We start from the raw sequence: 26,524 nt of genomic DNA on the forward strand, positions 1-26,524 counted from the left end.
AAGGTGATTCTGTCCGTCTGTCCGGGGGTGTGGCTTAGTCCGTTTGCAGAGTAGCTCCACCCATTCTTGGAGAGGCTTCATGTAAACAAATATCCACCATTTTATTAACTGGAATAGCTTTGAGGCCTGTTTAGTTAGGCCCGTGCTGTCTTTCTCTCTCACACAGGTTTATTTCAATTCTCATTCGATATATCATTTCATTTTTAACAGTCGCTAACATAGTGTTAGACTCGGTTGAAAAAAACGGGAAGAGAATCCCAAGAAAGTTTCCGTTTATAGAACCAAATGATTTCTCAAAAGCCTGTAAACTAAAGCCCATTTTATCGAATTCACCATCTGATTTAATTTTTATCGATGGTTTTAGACTCGGTGTCAGAAATAATTGAGAACATTCACGCACGCACGGGAAATTGCCGAGATATATTTATAAAAATCGCGCCATGATGATACACAAAAATACACCGCCTAAAATAACAGTTGGGGAAAATGTCGACATATATTAAAAATTCGCTTTCTTTTCCGTTAAGATATATTACTTTGACGTTTTATGAGTCGGCACAAAAACGACATATATATCTTCGTTCTTTCTTATTTCATTCAACATTATTATCCGGAAGTAAAATATGTTTCAGGAAATTACCGAGAGATATGTCTTCGTTTTTTTTTTGGTTTTTTTTAGGTGTGGTTGTAGAGGAGTGTGAGGGGTTGTAGAGGAGTGTGAGGAGGTATTGGAAAGGAGTGCGAGGAGGTGTTGGAGAGGAGTGTGAGGAGGTATTGGAGAGGCGTGCGAGGAGGTATTGGAGAGGAGTGTGAGGAGGTATTGGAGAGGCGTGCGAGGAGGTATTGGAGAGGAGTGTTGTGGAAAACCATTCAGGTCCGCACAACTTTTAGTCCAACGGTTTGGTTTAATTGCATTTAGATCATCACATCATTCCTGTAAGTAGAAATACACAATAAGCATACGATGCGACATCTCATAAAGCCATTCATATCAGTCAATGCAAGCAAGCTAGATATTCTATAAAGGCGTACCATTAACGAGGCTACCGATGTAACATGTCACAAGGGAGAAGTCTCGGAGCACTGACACGGCAACGGGTCTTATAGTCACGCCCCTAGTGGGGACAACAATGACAGCGAGCAGCGAGCATCCCCACCCGGGTTCAGTACGGATACGATTTCACTACATTCACCCCCCCGTCAGAATTATACGGCCGCGTGGCTAAAAGCGAGTGAGCGTCAGCATGGGCGCGGAGTATTAGTCGGCCCAACCGTAGCGGGCCGGGCGGCGAATTTCTCTGCCAGCACGCGTTCGAAATTCCCCGGGTACGGCGTCTCGTAACCCTGTATCCCCGGTGTCAGAGGCGTCAACAGGGTCGGGTGATGAAGGGGGTAACGCCAAGTCGTCGGACCCGGGCAGTCTCGACGGGGGGAGGGTCGGTGGACTGTCGGCGATGGGAGCGTCGGGAGAGGTCATAGTCTCATAGACGGGTTCGACTGGTTCGTCCGATTCCCTACTAAGGTCGTCGACCCCGCAAGGGGCAAGATGACGAACGGAGACAGTAGTCTCACGACCATCAGACGTCATCACACGAGCATGCTCAGGATTAGCCTGGAGAATCTGCACTTTGTCCACAAGGGGGTCGTACTTGCTCGCGCGAACTGCCCGTTTAAGGTAGGCCGGCCCGGGCCCAGCGAGCCAACTGGGCAAAGACCGTATACACCCCGAGCTCCTGGGGTGGTGGAAAAGACGCTCGTGGGGAGTTTGGTTAGTTGCCGTACTCAGGAGTGCCCGGATTGAGTTCAACGCCGCAGGTAGCGACCAAGCCCATTTATCGAGGCCCCGGCCGTGGGTCCGGAGATGGAGCATGACGGCCCTCCAGATAATCCCGTTGAAGCGTTCGATCTGCCCATTAGCCTGGGGTCTATACGGCGTGGTGTAACTAGACGCAACGTTGTTTTGGAGCAGATAGCCGCGCACCTCCTGAGACAAGAAGACTGCACCCCGGTCGGTATGGACATAGGCCGGGTAACCGAACATTGAGAACAAGTTCTGTAAGCAACGCATCACCGTGGCAGCAGTCATGTCCGCGCACATATAAGCAAAGGGGAATCGTGAGTACTCATCAACGATAGTGAGCAGATAGCGAGAGCCGCTCGACACCGGCAAAGGGCCCTTGAAATCCATCGCCAAGCGTTCCCACGGGCGTGTAGCCTTCACCAGAGTCCCCATAGGGGGGTTATAGAAACGCGGTTTGATTTCCGCGCAGATAGCGCAGTCGCGACAGATACGGCGGATATCGTCAATCGAGTAAGGGAGATTCCCACTCCGCACGAAATGAGCGAAACGCGTTACGCCGGGATGGCCCGCAGTAGCATGCAGCACCCGTAGGCCCTCCAACGAGGTGATACCAGCACATGTAGTGGGGCGCGATAAGGCATCGGCGGCCTGGTTATCCTTCCCTGGGCGATATTTGATGGTGTAACAGAAGTCGGCGAGTTCGATACGCCAGCGAGTGATTTTCTCGTTCTTAATGCGCTGGGCGTGTAAGGTGTCGTACATGAACGCAACGCTTTGCTGGTCCGTGATGATTTGGAAGCTCCGCCCGAGTAGGTACGGGCGCCATCGCCGAATAGACTCGACGATCGCATACGCTTCCTTTTCAACGGACGAGTGCCGCCGCTCAGCGGAGGTAAGAGTCCGTGAAAAGAAAGCCACGGGACGTCCCCCTTGGGAGAGGGTCGCCGCGATGGCCTGATCCGAGGCGTCACTTTCTAGGACGAACGAGCCGCTCTCGTCAATGGTTGCTACGGCGGCTCGGGCGATGTCGGTCTTAAGTCCTTCAAAGGCCGTCAATGCGGCCGAACTCAGGGGAAAGGTGTCGCAGGCCACAAGGGGGCGAAGTTTCGCGGAGAAATTTTGCACCCATTTGGAGTAATGGGCGAACAGCCCAAGGGCGCGTTTCAGGGAAGCCCGATCGCAGGGAGGGGCCATGTCGAGCAAAGGTCGCAGACGTTCCTTATCCGGAGAGACAGAGCCATGGGTCACGGTGTACCCCAGAAGATCTATGGTGCGTAGGGAGTATCGGCACTTATCCTCGTTCATAGTTAAGTGATACCGTTGCGCGACCTCAAGGAAGCGCTTCAGATTAGCGTCATGGTGCCCTTGGTCATATCCACAAACCGTAAGGTTATCGAGGTAGACGAAAACATCGGTTAAGTGCTCCCGCGCAACGAGGTCATCCATGGCCCTCTGGAAACAAGCGACCCCGTTCGTCACCCCAAAGGGCAATCGTGTAAATTGGTACAACCGCTGCCCCGACTCGAAAGCGGTATAGATACGATCCGCCCTAGAGATAGGGATCTGGTGGTACGCACTACGGAGATCGAGAGTACTATAGACCGAATACTGGGACACCTGTTGCACTAGCGCGTCCATCCCCGGAAGGGGGTAGGCATCCAGCTGTGTAAAGCGGTTAATCGTTTGGGAATAGTCGATTACCATGCGTTTGCGGTGGGCCTCACTGCGCACCACTAAGACCTGAGCACGCCACGGTGACCTACTAGGTTCTATGATGCCGTCTTTCAAGAGCTGTGTCGTTTCGTCCGCAATGAATTGCATGTCCGCGCGGGAGTAGCGTCTCGATTTTACCGCGACAGGGGTACAGTCGGAGGTTAGATTGGGGAACAGCGAAAGCGGACGGACGTCCATTTGCGCTAGGGCGCACACCGTTAGCGCGTCGTCCGCCCCCACAACAAGAGTGTCAGGCCCACCGAACTCCATTACCAGACGTCCATGCAGCTTAAGAAAATCGTGTCCTAGCAGAATATCAGCACATAATGCGGGTAAAACCATAAGGTGTACATCAGGGAAAACCCGTCCCTTTAGCACTAGTTTCAATCGGCATTCCCCTTTTGTGCTAAGCCGGAGTCCCTGGGATGCCATGAAGATCCGTCGTGTAGATCGCCCGATCCGCCATCCATGCCTGAGCACAAGTCGCTGGTCGATAAAACTATCCGTAGATCCGGTGTCCACCAAGGCCTGAACACAATGGCCCTCAACCATAAGGGGAATAAGGGCTTGAGCCAGGCCAGACGAGGCAGCTGGGAGCGGGACTGAGCCCCCCGAATGGGTCGGACCAGCCTCGCGGGTGGATCCTACACCAGCTGCAGTTTTGCGATCGTGGCCGGAGTCTGCGTTGACCATGGGAAATCCATTATCGTCATCAGAGGACTTTCCCCAGCATTCCGGTGTTTCGCGATTCAAAATCCGATGAGAAAAGGCCTCAGTAGTATTTGACATCGCCTTTTGACACTCCTGGCAGATAAAGGCTTCCGTTGTAGCCGAAATCGCCTTTTTCGTTTGGTCGCTTTGACAAAAGGCTTCCGTAGTATTCGAAATCGCCTTTTTCGTTTGGTCGCTTTGACAAAAGGCGTCCGTAGTAGTATTCGAAATCGCCTTTTTCGTTTGGTCGCTTTGACAAGAGGCTTCCGTAGTATTCGAAAGCTGTTTCTTCCCTTGCGTGGCTCGAGGTTTGGCCAAGGACGCGGCCTTTGTCCCCGATGGAGAATGAGACGGTGGTGGCTTTCCGGTGGCGCCAGTCAAGGTTGTCTGAGCGCCCAGCGGGCCGCAGCGAGGGGCCCTCCCCTTCGAAGACGGGTAAGGCGCTGGGCTCGTGGGTTCTGCTACAAGCCCGTTCAAGGTTGCCGCGCCTGCGCGACCGCGGCTGCGCGTGTCGAAGGGCCGCGAGCCGCGTGCCGATTTCTTGCAAACTTTCGCGTAATGTCCCTTTAGCGAGCACAAATGGCAAATAGCGTCACGTGCCGGACACACGACTCGGGCATGACGAGGCCCTCCACAAAAAAAACATGCGGCCCCGCGCAAGGCCTTGGGTCTGCTGGTCGTAACGGCAGCTGTCAGGGTAGGGTCATCCTCCGGAGCATCCCGGAGTTCAGCAGGCGGATCCACGTCCTCGTCAGTGGTCCTCTCCGGCCGGGCGTGTAGTGAGGTGCCCGCCAAAAGGCGCGTGCGATCATAGGCGTTCGATTGCATCCGCGCTTCAGTATACACCGTCGCTTGCTCAACCGCCGTAGCGAAGGTCAGGTCGGTCTTCTCCAAGAGTTTGAGACGTAGTTCCTGAGAGGAGACCCCTGCTATGAAGGCATCTAAAAGTCGATCATCTTTAGCCTGCTCGGGAGTCCGTGGCTGGGCGCTGTCCAGCATGAGCTGCCGGAGCTCCTGGGCGTAATGATCCATAGGCTCGTTGGGTTGCTGCCGTCGCGTCTGCAGCAAATAACGCGCATACACAGGGCTTTTTTCTTTTATATAAAGCCGCTTGAGCTCCGCGACGGTAAGATCATACGTCGTGCATTGAGCGACCGAGTGGTAGACCCGGTAGTCGATTTTTGAGTGTAATATTGCTAGCTTCGCGGCAGGCGTCGGAGCGGTATCAGGCTCATTAAAGAGATGCTCCAGCTGCTTGAGCCAGTGCTTGAGTTGCAAGCCTCCGTCCGTGGCTTGTGGGTCGGCGCTGAAAATGGACACCGTCAACGTCTTGTTGCCAGCCATGTCAGCAGATCATAAATGCAATTAAGTGTTGTGGAAAACCATTCAGGTCCGCACAACTTTTAGTCCAACGGTTTGGTTTAATTGCATTTAGATCATCACATCATTCCTGTAAGTAGAAATACACAATAAGCATACGATGCGACATCTCATAAAGCCATTCATATCAGTCAATGCAAGCAAGCTAGATATTCTATAAAGGCGTACCATTAACGAGGCTACCGATGTAACATGTCACAAGGGAGAAGTCTCGGAGCACTGACACGGCAACGGGTCTTATAGTCACGCCCCTAGTGGGGACAACAATGACAGCGAGCAGCGAGCATCCCCACCCGGGTTCAGTACGGATACGATTTCACTACAAGGAGTGCGAGGAAGTATTGGAGAGGAGTGCGAGGAGGTATTGGAGAGGAGAGTGAGGGATTGGAGAGGAGTGTGAGGGATTGAAGAGGAGTGTGAGGGATTGGAGAGGAGTGTGCGGGATTGGAGAGGAGTGTGAGGGATTTGAGAGGAGTGTGAGGCATTTGAGAGGAGTGCGAGGGATTGGAGAGGAGTGCGAGGGATTGGAGAGGAGTGCGAGGGATTGGAGAGGAGTGCGAGCGATTGGAGAGGAGTGCGAGCGATTGGAGAGGAGTGCGAGCGATTGGAGAGGAGTGCGAGCGATTGGAGAGGAGTGCGAGCGATTGGAGAGGAGTGCGAGCGATTGGAGAGGAGTGCGAGCGATTGGAGAGGAGTGCGAGGGATTGGAGAGGAGTGTGAGGGATTGGAGAGGAGTGTGAGCGATTGGAGAGGAGTGTGAGGGATTGGAGAGGAGTGTGAATGGTTGGAGAGGAGTGTGAATGGTTGGAGAGGAGTGTGAGGGGTTGGAGAGGAGTGTGAGGGGTGTGAGGGGTTGGCGAGGAGTGTGAGGAGTTGGCGAGGAGTGTGAGGGTTTGGAGAGGAGTGTGAGGGGTTGGAGAGGAGTGTGAGGGATTGGAGAGGAGTGTGAGGAAGTGTTGGAGAGGAGCAAGGGGTTGGAGAGGAGCGAGTGGTTGGAGAGAGAGGAGCGAGTGGTTGGAGAGTGAGGAGCGATTAGAGAGGCGAGTGAGGAGCGATTGGAGAGGAGAGTGGGGAGCGATTGGAGAGGGGAGCGGGGAGCGATTGGAGAGGGGAGCGAGGCGCGATTGGAGAGGCAAGTGAGGCGCGATTGGAGGGGAGTATGAGGGATTTGAGAGGAGTGTGAGGGATTTGAGAGGAGTGTGAGGGATTTGAGAGGAGTGTGAGGGATTTGAGAGGAGTGTAAAGGATTGGAGAGGAGTGTGAGGGATTGGAGAGGAGTGTGAGGGACTGGAGAGGAGTGTGAGGGACTGGAGAGGAGTGTGAGGGACTGGAGAGGAGTGTGAGGGACTGTAGAGGAGTGAGGGTTTGGAGAGGAGTGTGAGGGGTTGGAGAGGAGTGCGAGGGGTTGGAGAGGAGTGTGAGGAGGTGTAGGAGAGGATTGTGAGGAGGTATTGGAGAGGAGTGTGAGGTATTGGAGAGGAGTGTGAGGTATTGGAGAGGGGTGTGAGGAGGTGCTGGAGAGGAATGTGAGGAGGTGTTGGAGAGGAGTGTGAGGAAGTGTTGGAGAGGAGCGAGGGGTCAGAGAGTGAGGAGCGATTGCAGAGGCGGGTGAGGAGCGATTGGAGAGGAGAGTGAGGAGCGTTTGGAGAGGCGAGTGAGGCGCGATTGGAGAGACGAGTGAGGCGCGATTGGAGAGGTGAGTGAGGCGCGATTTGAGGGGAGTATGAGGAATTGAACATGTGAGGGATTTGAGAGGAGTGTGAGGGAATGGAGAGGAGTGTGAGGGATTGGAGAGGAGTGTGAGGGATTGGAGAGGAGTGTGAGGGATTGGAGAGGAGTGTGAGGGATTGGAGAGGAGTGTGAGGGATTGGAGAGGAGTGTGAGGGATTGGAGAGGAGTGTGAGGGATTGGTGAGGAGTGTGAGGCATTGGAGAGGAGTGTGAGGGATTGGAGAGGAGTGTGAGGGACTGGAGAGGAGTGTGAGGGACTGGAGAGGAGTGTGAGGGACTGTAGAGGAGTGAGGGTTTGGAGAGGAGTGTGAGGGGTTGGAGAGGAGTGTGAGGGGTTGGAGAGGAGTGTGAGGAGGTGTAGGAGAGGATTGTGAGGAGGTATTGGAGAGGAGTGCGAGGAGGTATTGCAGAGGAGAGCGAGGAGATATTGGAGAGGAGTGTGAGGTGGTATTGGAGAGGAGTGTGAGGAGGTATTGGAGAGGAGTGTGAGGAGGTATTGGAGAGGAGTGTGAGGAGGTATTGGAGAGGAGTGTGAGGAGGTATTGGAGAGGAGTGTGAGGAGGTATTGGAGAGGAGTGTGAGGTGGTATTGGAGAGGAGTGTGAGGAGGTATTGGAGAGGAGTGTGAGGAGGTATTGGAGAGGAGTGTGAGGAGGTATTGGAGAGGAGTGTGAGGAGGAGTGGCATTGGAGAAGAGTGAGGGTGGAGAGGAGTGAGGGGTCACATATTATGTGAAATAAATAAAGTGTTCATTACACCATTTTAACCATTTTGTAAAATTTAATGTGCAGCATCGAAATCAAGATGTCCAAATGTCAAACGTTCATTCCCACGGGTGACCCCACTAGTATTGAAATACTTTTGAATGCAGAGAATGAATGGGATGGCAACATAAAGAGTAACCCAGTTTTAGGACCGGCAGAGAAGACAACTGAGAAGGAAGTTGAGGAAGCGATAAAAGCAATGAAGAGTAGAAAAGCGGGAGGGCTGACGGGAGTTGTGGGAGATATGTTGAAGGCAGCCTGGAAATTGCGGTGTGAAGAGAATGACAGAGGTCTGCAATCTGGTGGTGAAAGAAGGCTGCATTCCAGTGGATTGGGAACTGAGTACCCTTGTCCCTCGATATAAGGGGAAAGGTGACCCTCTGGACTGTGGCTCGTATTGAGCGATAAAGTTATTGGAGGATGGAATGAAGGTATTGGAAAGGGTGTTGGAGAGGAGGATAAGGAAGAAAGTGAAGATTGACGAAATGCAGTTTGGATTTATGCCAGGAAGAGGAACGACAGACGCGCTTTTTATTGTGAGGCAGTTGCAGGAGAAGTACATGAAGAAGAGGAAGAAGTTGTTTCTTGGGTTTGTTGATCTGGAGAAAACATTCGATAGGGTTCCACGTGAAGTAATGACATGGGCATTGAGGAAGTTAGGAGTGGAGGTGCGTGCAAAAGAGCGTGCACAGCTGTAAGGACGAAGGACGGGAACAGTGGTGAGTTTGAGGTGAAGGTGGGAGTGCATCAGGGGTCGGTGCTAAGTCCACTACTATTTGTAGCTGTGATGGAGGTGCTGGCTCGGAATGTAAAGGAGGGTTTCCCGTGGGAGTTGTTGTATGCAGATGATCTGGTGTTGATTGCAGAAAGTATGGATGGACTGAAGGAGAAGATGAACAAGTGGAAGGAATGTATGGAGAGAAAAGGTCTGAAGGTAAATATCGGAAAAACGAAGGTGATGGCAAGTAGTAAAGCATGTGGTTAGGTGAAAAGAACTGGGAAGTGGCCGTGTACTGTGTGCAGGAAGGGTGTCGAATTCCATTCAATGTACAATGTGCGCTCAGTGGGTTCATCTAAAATGTAGTCGTTTGAGAGGGTCATTAACCAGTGTGGCAGCTACATTCAAGTGTAAGGTGTGCACAGAGGGAGCTGCAGATGGAGGAAATGTTGAGTTGGATCTTGGAGATGGCGTGAAGCTGGAAGGTGTGAAAACATTTTGTCACCTAGGAGACATGCTGAATGGAGAAGGTGGATCAGACTCGGCAACGGTTGCTGGAGTGAGATGTGCATGGAAGAAGTTTCGGGAACTGAGTGGCGTGCTAACGAGGAGGGGTGTCGATGAAGCTGAAGGGAAAGGTGTATGCTGCATGTGTGAGAAGTGTTATGATTTATGGGAGCGAGACATGGGTAATGAACGCAGAGCAGCAACGAAGGCTGGAAAGGGTAGAAATGCGAATGGTTCGGTGGATGTGTGGAGTATTGTTGACAGAGAGGAAGACAAATGATGAATTTCTGCAGTCTCCTCACTCTCTGAAGACCTGGACAAAATCACAGACTGGTCAAACATGTGGAACATGTCTTTCAATACTGACAAATCTCACACTCTTACTATGTCTCTCCGAAAAGATCGACTGGACAACCCTCCTATCTACTTTCTCAACAATCCTCTCCAAGAAGTTCTGTCGCTCAAGCTTTTGGGTCTCACCATCTGCCATGATCTTTCTTGGGAAAACCACATTTCCAAGCTGGCCTCCAAAGCCAGTCGCCGACTGGGCATCCTCCGTCGTGCGAAGTCCTTCCTAGGCACACCTGAGCTCCTCACCACATACAAGGCTTTCATCCGCAGCTCAATGGAATACTGTTCTCCCCTATGGGCTGGTGCTCCTGCCTCACACCTGGCTCGGCTTCACGCTGTTGAATCCAAAGCTTTCAGAATCATTGGAATCTCCCGCGATGAAGCTATCTCTGAGGGCCTTTCACTCACTCACCGCAGGCAGGTAGGTGGTCTTTCTGTCTTCTACCGACTCCTCTCCGGCCTTGCTCCCCCAGCTCTCTCTGTGCTCTGTCCCCCAAATATTCCTACAGGTCGCACAAGATCTGCCAGCCACCCTCTGATGGTTAAACTGCCGAAATCTCGGCTCTCTGCTCACCTTCACTCTTTCATTCCTCTTTTCTCCCGCCTCTGGAACAAACTCCCTTCAATCACACTCCTCCCTCCAGGTCTTCAAAACAGCTGTTCACCACCATCTCTTATCTTCCCCCATCCAAAACCTTGATCTTTTCTACCCCCACTAATTCACCCCAGATCCACCTTGTTTGAAATTCCAACTTCTTTCCTGGAAGTCTTGGCAGTGTCCATATGTTTTATACCTCTCCCACCCCCCCCCCCCTTCCCATGCCTTCCCCCCAAAGCCCTCTCCCTCCCACAGTTCTCTCGATGTCTCCATGTCTCTCGGTCCCTGCTCTCAAATGTTGTGTTTGTGTCCTTCCCCCTCTCTCCCCATCTTGTCTACCGCTCCCGATGTTATTTGTTTTGTGTGTCTGTTTGTCTTTCTGTGTGATTAATGTTCGCTCTTTCACGAGCCTCGATCTTGTATACAAAAAAACAAACAACAACAAAAAAAAAATATTGTGAAAGATGATGGGAATTGACCCTGTGATGGATGCTGTGAAGAGAAACAGTTTGAGATGGTTTGGTCATGTGTTGAGGAAGGATGAAATTGACTGGTTGAGAAGAGTGATGGAAATGAATGTAGAAGGAAGTAGAGGACGGGGAAGACCGAGAAAGACTTGGCTAAAGATGGTTGAAGAGGAAATGTGGGCAAGGGGGTTAACAAGGGGAGATGCAGAAAATAGGGCAAAATGGAGAAGATTGTCATGGGGACCGCAAGGCTAACCCCCGCTCTTGCAGGGAAAATTGCCTGAAAATGCCTGTTGTATGGCTGCCAGACCACGTGAGCAATGACATCATAAATTTATATTCTCCAATATAATTGTTGCATAGATCATGCTCAATAAATGTCAAACTATCAGGCTAAGCGTTGTCCCTGTCGAATTATGACGTCATAATTATGGCACCAATGACGTCATCGTTAACACCACCTATTCCCCATATCGAGTTATTTACAAGGAGCCACGTTTCAACTTTTCCAAAGAACGGTTTTGGAGATAGATCTGCAACGTTTTTCGGTTTTTCCAACATGGTGCCTGCAACACATAACCTGTGACGTCATGATTGTCATTAAAATATTCTCAAGGAGGAGGCACCCCCATGGTGAAAATTTTGTGTCCATCAGACCAACATTTAATGAAAAAACATTAATAACGATCGGATGGATAAGTGGTATTTGTCGAATTATGTCGTCATAACAAAGGCACCGATGACATCATCATTAACACATCTCACACCATCCCTCAAAATTGCTGCTGTTACCCCCATTCTGAAAAAACCTGGACTAAACCCTGACACCCTAAATAACTTCAGACCCATCTCCAACCTACCCTTTCTGTCAAAGGTTTTGGAACGCGCTGTAGCCACTCAACTCAAGCATCACCTCTCTGCCAATAACCTGTATGAAACATTCCAATCCGGATTCCGCTCCAACCACAGTACTGAAACTGCTCTCCTCAAAATCACCAACGACCTTCTCCTCTCCTCTGATGCTGGCAACCTCAACATTCTCATCCTCCTCGACCTCAGCGCCGCCTTTGACACCATCGATCACACCATCCTCCTCACCCGACTTGAAACCACCTTTAACATTACCGGCACTGCCCTCTCTTGGATTAAATCATACCTCTCTGACAGACGTCAGTTCATCTCCATCAATAACTGCAAATCCCCCACTGCTCCCCTCCCCCAAGGTGTCCCCCAAGGTTCAGTTCTTGGCCCCCTCCTCTTTATCCTTTACCTGTCCCCCCTCGGTCACTTATTCCGCCGTCGTGGTCTCCAATTCCACTGCTTCGCCGATGACATCCAGCTTTTCATCTCCACCGCCACCCACTCTATCCTGACAAACTGCATCACTGAAATAAAATCCTGGCTTCAAATCAACTTCCTCAAACTTAACTGTGATAAATCTGAAATAATCATCATTGGCCCAAAAACGCTCACCAAGTCCACCCATAACTTTGCCCTCAACATCGACGGTTTCCCAGTGTCCACCTCCCCTCACATCCGGAATCTTGGCATCATCTTTGACCAAACCCTCTCCTTCGACAAATACACTAAACAGATCACAAAGACAGCCTTCTTCCACCTGAAAAACATCGCCCGTCTCCGTCCATCCCTCTCCTCCGTGGCTGCAGAAACCCTCATCCACGCCTTCATCACTTCCCGTCTGGACTACTGCAATAGCCTCCTTTATGGTTCACCCTCAACAATCACCAATAAACTCCAATACATTCAGAACTCTGCTGCCCGTCTACTCACCCATTCCCGGACCCGTGACCACATCACCCCCGTCCTTTACAAGCTTCACTGGCTCCCCATCTCCCAGAGAATCCAGTACAAAATCCTCCTCTTGACCTACAAAGCCCTCCATAACCTGGCCCCATCCTACCTGGCTGACCTCCTCTCCAGACACACTCCCACCCGCAACCTCCGCTCTGCTGGTACCAACCTCCTGACCCCCCCCCCCATCCGGACCAAATTTAGATCCTGGGGGGACAGGGCCTTCTCCATCGCTGCTCCCACCCTCTGGAACTCGCTACCTCACACCATCAGAGACTCCTCCTCACTCACCACATTCAAAACATCACTCAAGACCCACCTGTTCAACACTGCATTCAACATTTAACCCACAGCATCTAACCCCTGACTATCTCCTCTCCTTCTCCCTCCTTTGTGCTTTGAATATTTCCCTATTGATTCTTCTTTTTTTGCAATTGTCTTTATGTTTTGCTATGCATTATGTTTTGCACTCTGTCAAAGCGTCTTTGGGCTTCCTGAAAAGCGCTATATAAAATAAATGCATTATTATTATTATTATTATTATTCCCCATGGGGAGTAGTTGACAATGAGCCAGGACTCGATTTTGTTTCCATGGAGTGGTTTCATAGATAAAGGTGCAAAGTTTTTCCAAGATGGCACCTGTATCATGTGACCTATGACGTCATAATAATCATTAAAATATTCTGCAGGAGGAGCCGCTCGTGTTCTGAACATTTCGTGCCAATCGGACTAACAGTTGCAGAGGATTTTTTTTTTCATACTGATCAGATCAAGCCTTGTACTTGTCGAATTATGACGTCATAATTAAGGCACCAATGACATCATCATCAACATATCTTATTCCGCATGGGGAGTATTTGACAATGAGCCAAGTTTCCATTTTTTCCATTGAGCGGTTTGGGAGACAGAGGTGCAACGTTTTTCCAAGATGGCGTCCATACCACGTGACCGACGTCATAATTATGCATATAAATTTTCTCCAGGCGGAGGTGCTCCTATGGTAAAATTTCGTGTCAATCGGACCAACAGTTGCCGAGAAAATGAATTTTAAAAATGCAGACATGGCAAATGGCACACACACAGCACACGTACGCAACTGATTGCTTGATTGTTTAACTCCGCCTTTCGCTTCACGAGCGCAGGGTAACGAGGTAAGAAGGGTGCCACAACCAATCAACTCAATTACACTCACATTTAGGTCTTCTCCAAACTTATTGTTTGAAATCAGCAGTTTGGCTTCCACCCTGATAATTTCACTCTCAACATGTTACTGTTATGATCTCAAGAATGGATTGATGGATTGATCAAACAGAAGCTCAGGACCATCTTTTGGACATTTGTCTGCCAGTCTCGAAGTGAACCTTGCGGTCCAAGCTATCTTTCAGGGGATTCGGAATTTCTTTCTTGACCGATTGGGTTTACTCCATGAAGGCAGGCAGTACATTTCCTTGTATGGCATTCTGTCTTCTACTCAACCTCGACCGGCTGGCATCCCTCAAGGTAGTGTACTGGGATCAGCTGCGTTCTTGGGATAAAAACAATGGCCTGGTTGCATAAAACCCCCTGAATATAACCTCTGGCTATGGCTTCCCCTCTGCTCCCACATTTTGTTCAAATGTGTGCTGTACCGTCCACCAAACAGTGAGGACTCCATCTACATCTCGCTGTCTAACAACATGGACCAACTTATATCCACTCATCCCAACTCTCTCTCTTCCTCATATGTGGCGACATCAACTGTTATCATACCAGCTGGCTGGGCATTGTCATAATATCCACAACCAGCCATGGCACCTCAGCAAATGGCTTCTGCAACTCATTGGGACTGACACAATCTGTCAATTTCCCGACCCAGATCTCATTCAACGGCACAACATCTCTTCTAGATTTGGTTATGACGAACGTCCCTGCAGGTGTCTGCTGTTCTTCTTGTGCTCCAATCGGTTCATCTTGTCATTTGCTTGTTAAAGTCGATATCTCTCTGGTCATTCACAGACTCCTCAGCATCGACGAGTCTGGAATTTCACTCAGGCCGAACGGCACGGTCTTCAAGCAGCCATCAATCACCTGGACTGGTCTCCCATCTCTCCTACCCCTGGGAATTCTTCCAAAGCAAACTGCTCTCTCTCATGCACAGATTTATCCCATCTCATCTTCAGTTGTCATATCACACTGGACACTCCACTTTTAAACTTCCTGTCCCAGTCGTACACCTGCTGCAGCGATAAACAGATGCAATATGGTGATGCATGTTTATCGCTGTAGCAGGTGTACAACTGGGACAGGAAGTTTAAAAGTGGTGTCCAGTGTGGCATACGCTGCTCGCTCGAGCCGGCTTCACACAGTGGACACACCAGAAATGGGTGCAGAATTTGAGCGCGTGCTAAGGGAAAACCGTCGCATTACGCTGAATGAAGTGGTCTCTGAATTGAACATTTCGCCATGGTTCAGCACACGATATCATTCACAAAGTGCTGGGGTTCCGCAATGTGTCTGCAAGGTGGGTGCCTAGACAACTCACACCCGAACTGAAAGAACGGCAAGTGGAAGCATGTGAAGAACTTCTGCGACGTTACAAAACAGAAGGCGACACTTTCTTACAGCGCGTAGTGACTGGTGATGAAAGCTGTGTCCACTACTTTCAGCCAGAAAGGAAGAGGAAGAGTGGCGCCATTCAACTTTACCAAAGCCCAAAAAATTCCGCACACACCCTTCCACTGGAAAAGTGATGATAACGCTCTTCTGGGTTCGTCAAGTCCCACTTGTAGAGCATTACATCCCCATCGGGACCACAGTCACCAATGCATCATATTGCAACCTCCTTAAAAATCATCTCAAACCAGCAATCAGATCAAAACATCGTGGACTACTCACTACCGGTGTTTTGCTGCAGCACGACAATGCTCGGCCTCATACTGCCCGCGCTACAACTGCAACAATCGAGGACCTGCATTTTGAATTTCTCATCCACCCGACTCGCCAGACCTCGCCCCTTCGGATTACCAAATCTTTGGGCCACTTAGAGGCACTTGGTGGAACCACTTTCCAAATCTGACGAAGAGGTCCAAGAGGCGGTGCATGAATGGCGACAAGCAGCCAAAATATATATTTTTTCTCGAGGAATCCAGGCCTCAGTAAAGCGCTGGAAAAAATGCATTGAACGCAATGGAGATTATGTCGAAAAATAACAGTTGTTACACACGTACATGCAATAAACAAGTTGTGAAAAATATTTTAAGGTTACTTATTGCCTGCCCCTTGTAGAACATGTCATTCAACGTATTCAAGTCCCACACTCACAACGCCATTACACAAGGATTGAATGGGGAATCATTGAATCTCCATACATGGTGCTACCCTTTGCGTGAAGCACAGCAAGTGTGAAGCAAACACAGAGCTCCATGGCCTGATGATCATCTAGGTCTGAAGGATGGCCACATCCTTGGTGTTCTCCACAAAGCCAAGTCCTCTTTGAACCATCTTATCGCACAAGTATGGAATATACAATATTTTTCCCCAATGCAGGCTGGTGAAGCTGACTCTCTCTTTGCCCCTCAACAGAGGCAGTCTCAAGGACTGCTTCCCACACTGTGTATGCAGATTGTAGGTTTTGCTGTCCCATCCCATCTCTGCTCCAATGTTTTCCAATTATTTATGAAACCTAATGGAATTGGTATTTATTACCGGGGAAATGTGCATTATTTTCACCAATCTCAAACAGCACATCTTTAACATGGACGTCAAATCTCACAGAACAGCCATTGTAGTAATATCCACACCCAAGCACACAAGTTGGCCTTGCACAATAAACTTGCAGATTACTACTAGCCTCATGACGTATTTACCTCACGGTTGGTGCCAGAAAAGTTCAACAGGCCTTGGTGAATAATGTCATGCCAGTTCCAAACTTTTGATCCACTGGAGGACAGAAACAGTTCACATCAGGAATAAAACACAGCAGTCACTATAAGCAAAGAACGTGTACATATTACTGCAGGTTGGGAACACACTGCATTCATTCTGATGAATGAGTGAAGACAAGTGTTTAACATCTAATATATATATACATATATATATACACAGTCACGTGAAAAAGTAAGTACACCCCATGTAAAGTTTTGACTTTTTCAACATATTTTAACACACAGCTATTTGATCTTCATTTCAACAATATTGATAGATAAAGGTGATATAATATAACAAATATCATGAAACATTTACATTTTGTAGTCCATTTTGTAGTACCACTTATCCATCCATCCAGTGAAATGCCAGACTCGTCGGCAATGAGGCAGCTCTCTGAGATTATCCAGAGAGATGTTGACGTTCATAAATAATCATATGATCAGATGAAGCAATTGGGGCAGAGAAAGAGCAGGAGACATTTGCGAGGAAAATTTGACAACCAAGTCCAGAAGGGAGGATTTGTCATTGTGAGAAATCCGGGTTGGAAATTTCACCGAATGAGTCGGTCCCATGGAGTCACAGAAGTCCTTTGCTGAAGTGCCATGGCTGGTGATACAGGTACCAACAGCCAGTTACAATTGAAATAATCACATATGAGGAACAGAGAGTTGGGATTAGTCGTTAAACATTGGTCCACATCTGAGAGAGAGATGCAGATGGAGTTGTCACTGTTTGGAAGACGGTACAACACCCAGAAAAATAAGAGAGGTTGGAGTGAAGGGAATTAGACTGTAGTGGAGAAGAATAACAACACACAAGGGATGCCACTGATGAAGAAATAATGGCAGTGAAGCATTTAAAAATGTTTTAAAACCTGTATTATAAAAGGAGCCGTGTCGGTCTGTTTGTTGTGTTATAACTTGAGAACGGATTAACGGATTTCAATAAATCCAACTACAGTGGATCCAGGTAACTCCCGGGAGTGTTTGTGATCCAAAATTATTTTCTTATTTTTTTTTTATGGGTACATGGACACGCGTGTCAAAACTGCAAATGCCAACACGTGACGTTAGTTATCCATCCCTGCACGGAGAGCAGGATCTCCGAGGAATCCTTTTTTTTCTTCCCCCATAGATTAGCCATCACAGCAAAGATTAGTATTTCCGTCAGCGAAGCGACGGGTCTTATATTCTTGCACTCTTAAAAGAAGAAGCGTTTGCAATTTTACATTCAATGAAGTTTCAGTTTGGAGATATTAAGAAAAGCAAGATATAAAGAATGAAGTACAGGCATGAGGAAATTCCACTCCATGAGCAGATTTGCGAATGAGGATGAGTCATAAATTCATCATATTAATCCTCAAAACCAAACGGAACTGGACGTAGTGGAAGCAAACACAGTCTCCACCTCCCCAGAAGTTCAAGTGGACATCGCCTTCGAAAGTTCATGGCCACAGGTTTGTGGGACAGTGAAGATGTGTCCAATCAAATCAATGGTGAGTACTGTGGTGAGGATGCAGAGGCTTTCCCAACCAAACTGCCCACTTTACTCTGGGTCATGGATTATCGACCATTGTCATGAAAACTTGTTGATTCAGTCCCCTGAACTGCCACGTGTTAAATTCATTGGGAACTATTTGAAATATAAAAAATAATTGGAAGCTATTGATGGAGCTACTGATGGAGCTACTGATGGAGCTACTGATGTTGTTTTCTATGTTAGGCCTCAAACCGGTGTTATGTTAGGCCTTTCCCTCGTGGTCCCCCTGTACTGTCTTTCCCTCGTGGTCCCCCTGTGCTGTCTTTCCCTCGCGGTCCCCCTGTACTGTCTTTCCCTCGTGGTCCCCCTGTGCTGTCTTTCCCTCGTGGTCCCCCTGTGCTGTCTTTCCCTCGCGGTCCCCCTGTGCTGTCTTTCCCTCGCGGTTGTCAGCTCTTTCACGAGCCTCGATTCAGTATAAAAAAAAAAAAACAAGAAAAAAAAAAAAACATTCTGTACACCACTCGCATAAGCAGGTACATTTCGTACATAATGCAATAAAAAAAATACAGATCGACTCTTCATACTTACTGGAAGGCAAAGGTACTCCCATACATTCTTCTTGCTGAACAAAATTCAGCCTCTCTTTTACTCGGAGCGGTGAGGAACAAAAATTGATTCCGTGTCCTCATGAAGCCAAGTTGCTGTGGAAAGATTGACAGACAAAGACATGTGGAGAGAGAGATGGAGGAGACAGATAGATATGGAGAGAAAGAGAAAAACGTATTAAGCGAGACAGAAACACAGGTACAGAGAAACAAATATGAATGGGCAAGGCCATTCCTTTTCTCTCATCAATCATTTGACAGAAAGTACAAATTACAATGTAAGAATACGATTCTAAACGGCGTCGCCCGGGCGTCCGTCAACTTTTGGTTTCTGCCAATTTCAAGAAGAACGGCTCGTCCGATTAAATCCATTTTTGCAGTGTGTGTTGCGGTTGAGTAAAGGAAGGTTCCTTTCGAAAATGGGCGCGCTGCGATTTTCAATACAGCCGCCACGGCAGCCATCTTGAAATTGGTTTCCGTCAATTTCGAGCAGAATGGCTTGTCCGATTAAATCATTTTTGCAGTGTGTGTGACAAATTGTGTGTGTGTGTGTGTGTGTGTGTGTGTGTGTGTGTGTGTGTGTGTGTCATAACAAGTTATCATCAATGCTTCCTTTCACCATGCGTAGGCTGAGGGGTTATGCCCGCTTTGCGGTGCTATTTATTGATTTTGTCATCAAAATGTGATTGGGAGAGAAGATTACTCTCTATGTCAAGTGGCTCTTTAAGAAAGGAAAGCATTCAAAGTTAATGATTAAGGTACACCCTCTTACATGATATGTGCGATTCACCTGCTTGCACATGACAACAGGTACAATTAAACTCAGTGCAGAAAGTACTCTGAAGATTAGGACGGTTGTATAACAATCACTGAATAGTTTAAATATCAGCTCATCTAATTGCAAGAAGTCATATCACGTGGCCTACACATTTGAGCATCTTAAGATTGTAACAGTTTCAAATGAGCAAAAACGTGCTACCTGCGCAACAAATACCACATTGACATTCCAATTTTATATTTATTAATTATGCCTGGTTGCTCTGGGCCGTTGAGCTCTACTAATCCACCTTGGTCCACAGAAGAAAAGTAAAACAGGGTATTTGGGTTTTCTTACTGACAATTCAAAATTAAAATCAATTATTCTGTTGCTGATCAAAGTATATAATTCAAGGTGCTGAGAGCATGTTGGAGGTAGTGACTAACCTGATTGATGGGAAGTTTAACAATCGGGATAGTGACGCTTTCAATTACCCTGCAGGAGCAATACAAAAGAATATATACTGAATGCTTCGTCTTACTTGCAACTGGGCAAACCACTAAATGTGTAACATCTGGTGAATGCAATTGCATGTTATTGGTGAAAAGAATGTGGTGGAAATTCACACAAATTCCAAAGAACTCAAAATTCACAGTAATTCCAAAAAAACTTCTCAAAATTCACACAAATTTAAAAAAAATCATTACAACTGGAGATAATAATGAATGCATTGCAATTTGAGATCAAATCTTACCATTTCAGCAGAGGATAGGCCAAAGGATCCTTGTTCTCCAAATGCCGTTTTATTTCCATGGAGGAACACTTAAAAGGAAAATTCAACAAAACAAGACATTTTGTTTTGACAGCATACAATGAAAAATACAATGTAGCATCATAATATGGATCCTCTTTAAAAAAAACGTCATTAAACTTTTCCAGGGGACTTTTGAAACACGTCAACAAAGATGTTTTAAAGCACCACTTGTTGGAAGCTGAGGGATGCAGTGCAGCAGATTTCTCGAGAATAGGTTTCATCTTCACGAAGTTCAGAATGTAGTGCAGTGACTCGTTATTTCCTATGACAAACGACCATGGATGTACTCATTCACGTCTCGGCAACACATGACCATGACTGACCAATCGGCAGAAAATCCTAACAACACTTCTTCTCGCTCCACCTCCAAGGATACGCAAGAAACTTTGGCGTAGGAGGAAGCCATTCGGCAGTCAAGCAGTATCTGTCGTTAAGTCGGTGAGTCAGTCAGTCAGTGAGTGAGTGAGTGAGTCTGTAAACACTTCAGTCATTATTGCCTGAACCAAACACACAATTTTGATGAAACTTGGCCATAAGATTTTTTTTTTTTTTTTTGTATACAAGATCGAGGCTCGTGTAAGAGTTAACATTAATCACAAAAAAAACAAACGGACACATAAAACATCATAAAGGGAGCGGGAGACAAGATGGGGAGAGAGAGGGGGAAGCGCACGAGTGCAACATTTGAGAGCAGGGACATCGGGAGAACTGTGGGAGGGGGAGGGGTTGGGGGGAGGAGGCGTGGGAAGGGGGGTGGGAGTGGAGTGGGAGAAGTATAAAACACATGGACACTGCTCGGACTTCCAGGAAAGAAGTCGGAATTTCAATAAAGTGGATCTAGGCTGAAATTAACGGGGGTAGAAAAGATCAAGGTTTTGGATGGGGGAAGATAACATGGTGGTGAACAGCTGTTTTAAAGACCTGGAGGGATGAGTGGGATTGAAGAGAGTGAGGGAGTTTGTTCCAGAGGCGGGAGAAAAGAGGAATGAAAGAGTGAAGGTGAGCAGAGTCTTGATTTTAGCAGTTTAACCATAAGAGGGTTGCTGGCAGATCTTGCGTGACCTGAAGGAATATTTGGGGGACAGAGCACAGACAGAGCTGGGGGAGCAAGGCCGGAGAGGAGTCGGTAGAAGACAAAGGCCACCAACCTGCCTGCGGTGAGAGAGAGTGAAAGGCCCTCGAAAATTCAAAGTGTGCCCAATTGGTGTTGTGTGGCCAATACAATTAAAGTTTTTACGGCGTAGCTCGTGTGGCAAAGCCGTCTGGAACAGCGCTTGTCTATCTGTCCGGCGTATGTATGTATCTATGTCCCTCACAAACGTCCACCAATCAGAGCTGAGGATCTGGTCACATGACAGGGGGACAGAATTTAGTAACCAGATCTCTAGATCTCTCGCGAGATCTCGGAGACGGTGGGAGGGATTTTCGAAGCTCCACACGGTCTCCACGTTTTTCGAAGTTAAGTCTGTTCACAATTGTATTTTGTCGAAACTGTATTTATCTTTCGGTGTGTGAAGTTATTGTGTGCAACTTTGGTTGTTTCTCGGTGTTTATCTTTCATAAATTGATCGTCTGTTTGCCGTGTCGTGTCTTGAGGCCTTGTGCAGTGTGCACTGTACAACCTTGAGGCTTTGTTTTTCTCTCAGCGGTCCGTCGTTTGTGATCCAATAACTTTCGTTCTCTGTATTCCCAGGCTTTTCACCCATAGCCTACTTCCTTGTGTAAATCTCAACTCAAAAAAAACAAACAAAAAAAAAACATTTCCTTCTCTGTTCTCATTCGTTTATTCATTCTTATTCGTTCGTTCGTTCTTCGACCACGTGTTTCTCCCCCATTTCCCCAGATAGTTTTCACTCATTAACCTTCAATGTTTACACTTTCCCCTCAAGTTATGTATTCCGTCATATTTTATAACACCTTTTTCTTCTTCTTCTTTAAAAGGCTGCTTTCGACTTGCTCACCAAATCAATTCATCCCAAAAAAAATATCCATCTCCTATAGTGCCTTTTTTCTACATTCCCTAAACTCTCCTGCACTCCATCCTCCATCCAGCGTCCTTAAACGTATTTTTAACTCGAAGGTCACAAGAAACTCATTTTGCAATAAATGTTCGTTTCCCATAAATCGTACACTTTCAAAAATCCAATCTCACCCCTCCCCTCCAAATCTTCCCCATAACCCCTCCCCTCCAAATCTTCCCCATCACCCCTCCCCTCCAAATCTTCCCCATCACCCATCCCTTTCAAATCTCCCCCCTTGCCCCCTCCCTCCTAAACTACCCCCTCACCCCACCCCGCCAAGACGCCCCCTCGCCCCTCCCCTCCTAGACTCCTGCCTCACCCCTCCCCTCCAAATCTCCCCCATATCCCATCCCTTTCAAATCCCTCCCCTTGTCCCTTCCCTCCCAAACTCCCCCCTCACCCCTCCCCTTCAAATCTCCCCACCCTCATTGCTTCTCAATTTCCCCCCTCTCACTCCCCCTCCTCAAAGCGTCCTCCCCGCTTCTTCCCCCTTCAAACTCTCACCTCCATCTCCCCCAACCTTCTGCCTCGCTCTTCCCCCTCCTCAAATAACACCTCATTGTGGCTCACCCAATCACCATCAAACCTTTTGTCCGCCCCATCCTTCCATTTCTCCGAGCTATTCTGAAATCTCTGACACACCTTCAACAGCTCTCCCTATCTCTTCCACCTCTTCCACATCTTACCCTACTCCTCCTCCCCCCTGTTCTGTATCTGATGCTCCCCCTTCCTCTTCATTAACGGTATGGACCTCAAACATCCGGGGCCTTCGTTCAAACTTAACTGATCTCTCCATACAGGTTGCTTATGTCAAACCAGACGTGATCTGCTTAACAGAAACTTTCCTCCTTTATGATGTCTCTGATTCCATAGTATCTCTCCCGGGCTACTCCCTCCTCCGGTATGATAGACCTGAGCCTCGTCCTGGAGGCGGGGTTGCTATCTTTATCAAAAACTCTCTTCCTCACTCGCCCTGCACTGCACTCTCTCCACCTCACCCCCAGGAATACCTCTGGCTACGGCTTCCCCTTCGCTCCCACCTCTTGTTCATATGTGTGTTGTACCGTCCACCAAACAGTGATGACTCCATCTACATCTCGCTGTCTGATGATATGGACCAACTTCTATCTACTCATCCCAACTCTCTCTTCCTCATATGTGGTGATTTCAATTGTCACCATGCCAGTTGGCTGGGTGTGGGTACCTCTCTCACCAGCCATGGCTCTTCAGCAAAGGACTTCTGCGACTCACTGGGACTGACACAATCTGTCAATTTCCCGACCCGGATCTCAGTCAACGGAACATCTTATCTTCTGGACTTGGTTATGACCAACTTCCCTGAAAATGTCTGCTGCTCTTCTTCTGCTCCGATCGGATCATCTGATCATGTCCTTGTTAAAGTGGACATCTCTCTGACCATCCTCAGGGAGCCTGCTCAGCGTCGACGAGTCTGGCATTTCACTCAGGCCAACTGGCACGGTCTTCAAGCAGCCATCAATCATCTGGACTGGTCTCCCATCTCTACCACCTCTGACATCAACTCATCCTGGGAATTCTTCCAAAGTAAATTGCTCTCTCTCATGCACAGATTTATCCCATCTCGTCTTCAGTTGTCATACCCTTCCTCCCGTCCATGGTACACGGAATCTTGTGGTGAGGCTGTTGCCCAGAAACAACTTGCCTTCGTCTCCTGGAAAGCAAATCCAACGGAAGGAAATCTCATTTCCTTTCACAAAGCCCGAAACAAGTGTGTGTCCACCCTCAGGAGAGCCAGGAAACAATATCTCTCCATTCTCAAGACCGAACTCTCTTATCTGTCTCCCTCTTCCAAATCCTGGTGGCGTCTGGTCAAATCCGTTTCTGGTGTTTGTTCCCCCTCCATCCCCTCCCTTACCTCAAACGGCTACACAGCTGACTCCGCACGTGAAAAAGCTGAATGCCTCAACTCTGTGTTTGCCTCTAAATCTTGTGTCCCAAACCCATCCCTCTCTGTACCCACCATACCCAGTCGTACCCTGCTGCTCCTGGACTCCGTGTCCTTTCCTCCTGACAAGGTGGAAAAGTTTCTGTCAACCCTCGACTCTGATTCTGCAACTGGACCCGACGGCATCAGCCCACGGGTCCTAAAATCCTGCTCTGCTGCTCTATCTCACCCTCTCTCTGTTCTCTTCACCCTCTCTTTTGCTCAAGGTCAACTGCCATCTGCTTGGAAATCAGCCAACATCACCGCTTTGCACAAAAAAGGTGCAAAAACAGATCCTAGCAACTACAGACCAATCAGCCTTCTCCCAATTATCAGCAAAGTCATGGAATCCATCATTGCTTCGGATATGAAATCTTTCCTCTTCTCCAATGGCTTGATCTCTGATCATCAATTTGGTTTCAGACCAGGTCACTCTACTCTGGACATGCTGCTTCTGCTGTCTCAACAATGGATGGAGGTCCTCAATGCCAAACAGGAAATTAGAGCTGTCTCCCTCGACATATCACGTGCCTTCGACACGGTCTGGCACCCCGCTCTGCTCACCAAACTCTCCTCCTTTGGTATCCATGGAAATCTCCACGCATGGCTGGCGGACTTCCTCTCTAGTCGTCGTCAACGTGTGGCCCTGAATGGGTTTCTCTCATCTCCTCTTCCTGTTCAGGCTGGAGTTCCCCAAGGCAGTGTTCTGGGCCCCGTGCTTTTTCTGGTCTTCATCAATGATCTCTCTGACTCTCTCGAAAATCCTCTCTATCTCTTTGCTGATGACTCCACTCTCTGCCGCTCCATCCCTCTTCCCTCAGATCGGCAGTCTGCTGCCTCCTCACTCTCTGAAGACCTGGACAAAATCACAGACTGGTCAAACAAGTGGAACATGTCTTTCAATCCTGACAAATCTCACACTCTTACTATGTCTCTCCGAAAAGATCGACTGGACAACCCTCCCATCTACTTTCTCAACAATCCTCTCCAAGAAGTTCTGTCGCTCAAGATTTTGGGTCTCACTATCTGCCATGATCTTTCCTGGGAAAACCACATTTCCAAGCTGGCCTCCAAAGCCAGTCGCCGACTGGGCATCCTCCGTCGTGCGAAGTCCTTCCTCGGCACACCTGAGCTCCTCACCACATACAAGGCTTTCATCCACAGCTCAATGGAATACTGTTCTCCCCTATGGGCCGGTGCTCCTGCCTCACACCTAGCTCGGCTTCACGCTGTTGAAACCAAAGCTTTCAGAATTATTGGAATCTCCCGCGATGAAGCTATCTCTGAGGGCCTTTCACTCACTCACCGCAGGCAGGTAGGTGGTCTTTCTGTCTTCTACCGACTCCTCTCCGGCCTTGCACCCCCAGCTCTCTCTGTGCTCTGTCCCCCAAATATTCCTACAGGTCGCACAAGATCTGCCAGCAACCCTCTGATGGTTAAACTGCCGAAATCTCGGCTCTCTGCTCACCTTCACTCTTTCATTCCTCTTTTCTCCCGCCTCTGGAACAAACTCCCTCAGTCCCTTCAATCCCACTCCTCCCTCCAGGTCTTTAAAACAGCTGTTCACCACCATCTCTTATCTTCCCCCATCCAAAACCTTGATCTTTTCTACCCCCGCTAATTCACCCCAGAACCACCTTGTTTGAAATTCCAACTTCTTTCCTGGAAGTCCTGGCAGTGTCCATATGTTTTATACCTCTCCCACCGCCCCCTTCCCATGCCCCCCCCCCCCCAAAGCCCTCGCCCTCTCTCAGATCTCTCGATGTCTCCATGTCTCTCGGTCCCTGCTCTCAAATGTTGTGTTTGTGTCCTTCCCCCTCTCTCCCCATCTTGTCTACCGCTCCCGATGTTATATGTTTTATGTGTCGGTTTGTCTTTCTGTGTGATTAATGTTCGCTCTTTCACGAGCCTCGATCTTGTATACAAAAAAAAAAAAAAAAAAAAAAAAAAAAAACCATTACATTTGCAAATTTTCTAAAAGGAAATATAACAACCTTTTGTGGAATGTTTTTGGGATCCCAGCGGGTGTCGTAAGGTAGGTAGGAGGTTTCAGAAATTCCTCAATGCAATTATGATTTGGAAATGCGATTGACATGGATCTTGCTCCCAAATCCGGAAGTGAACAGATAACGATGGTTCGTTGGTTTGATAATATCTCGATACAATTGTGATTTAACATTATATTTTGATATACTCATACTATAGTGTTAAATTGTGATTGGATTGATGAACTATGCTGTTTGGAATGAAAATGTAGAGATATTGAGTTTAATGCAGAATGAGGAAATGACGTAAGGGTTTCCATCCATGACAATCGCGGATTCCCCAGTGAGGGAGTTTGTTCCAGAGGCGGGAGAAAAGAGGAATGAAGGAGTGAAGGTGAGCAGAGAGTCTTGATTTTGGCAGTTTAACCATAAGAGGGTTGCA

At 48.2% G+C, this 26,524-nt stretch overlaps 1 protein-coding gene across 1 annotated transcript in view; it reads right to left on the reverse strand.

The window, feature by feature from the left end:
- Positions 1 to 26,524, reverse strand: part of LOC137414544 (uncharacterized) — a 198,733-nt gene that overhangs the window by 4,856 nt on the left and 167,353 nt on the right. Inside the window, exons 22-25 of the mRNA XM_078786296.1 lie at positions 20,054 to 20,121; positions 19,746 to 19,794; positions 18,526 to 18,638; positions 16,398 to 16,470 (exon numbers count right to left, since the gene is read on the reverse strand). Of these exons, the coding sequence (XP_078642422.1) occupies positions 16,398 to 16,470; positions 18,526 to 18,638; positions 19,746 to 19,794; positions 20,054 to 20,121 (303 nt within the window). The remainder of the gene's footprint in view (positions 1 to 16,397; positions 16,471 to 18,525; positions 18,639 to 19,745; positions 19,795 to 20,053; positions 20,122 to 26,524) is intronic.

The sequence above is a fragment of the Myxine glutinosa genome, chromosome 11, assembly GCF_964187855.1.
Source record: "Myxine glutinosa chromosome 11, kmMyxGlut1.1, whole genome shotgun sequence".
Taxonomy (NCBI): domain Eukaryota; kingdom Metazoa; phylum Chordata; class Myxini; order Myxiniformes; family Myxinidae; genus Myxine; species Myxine glutinosa.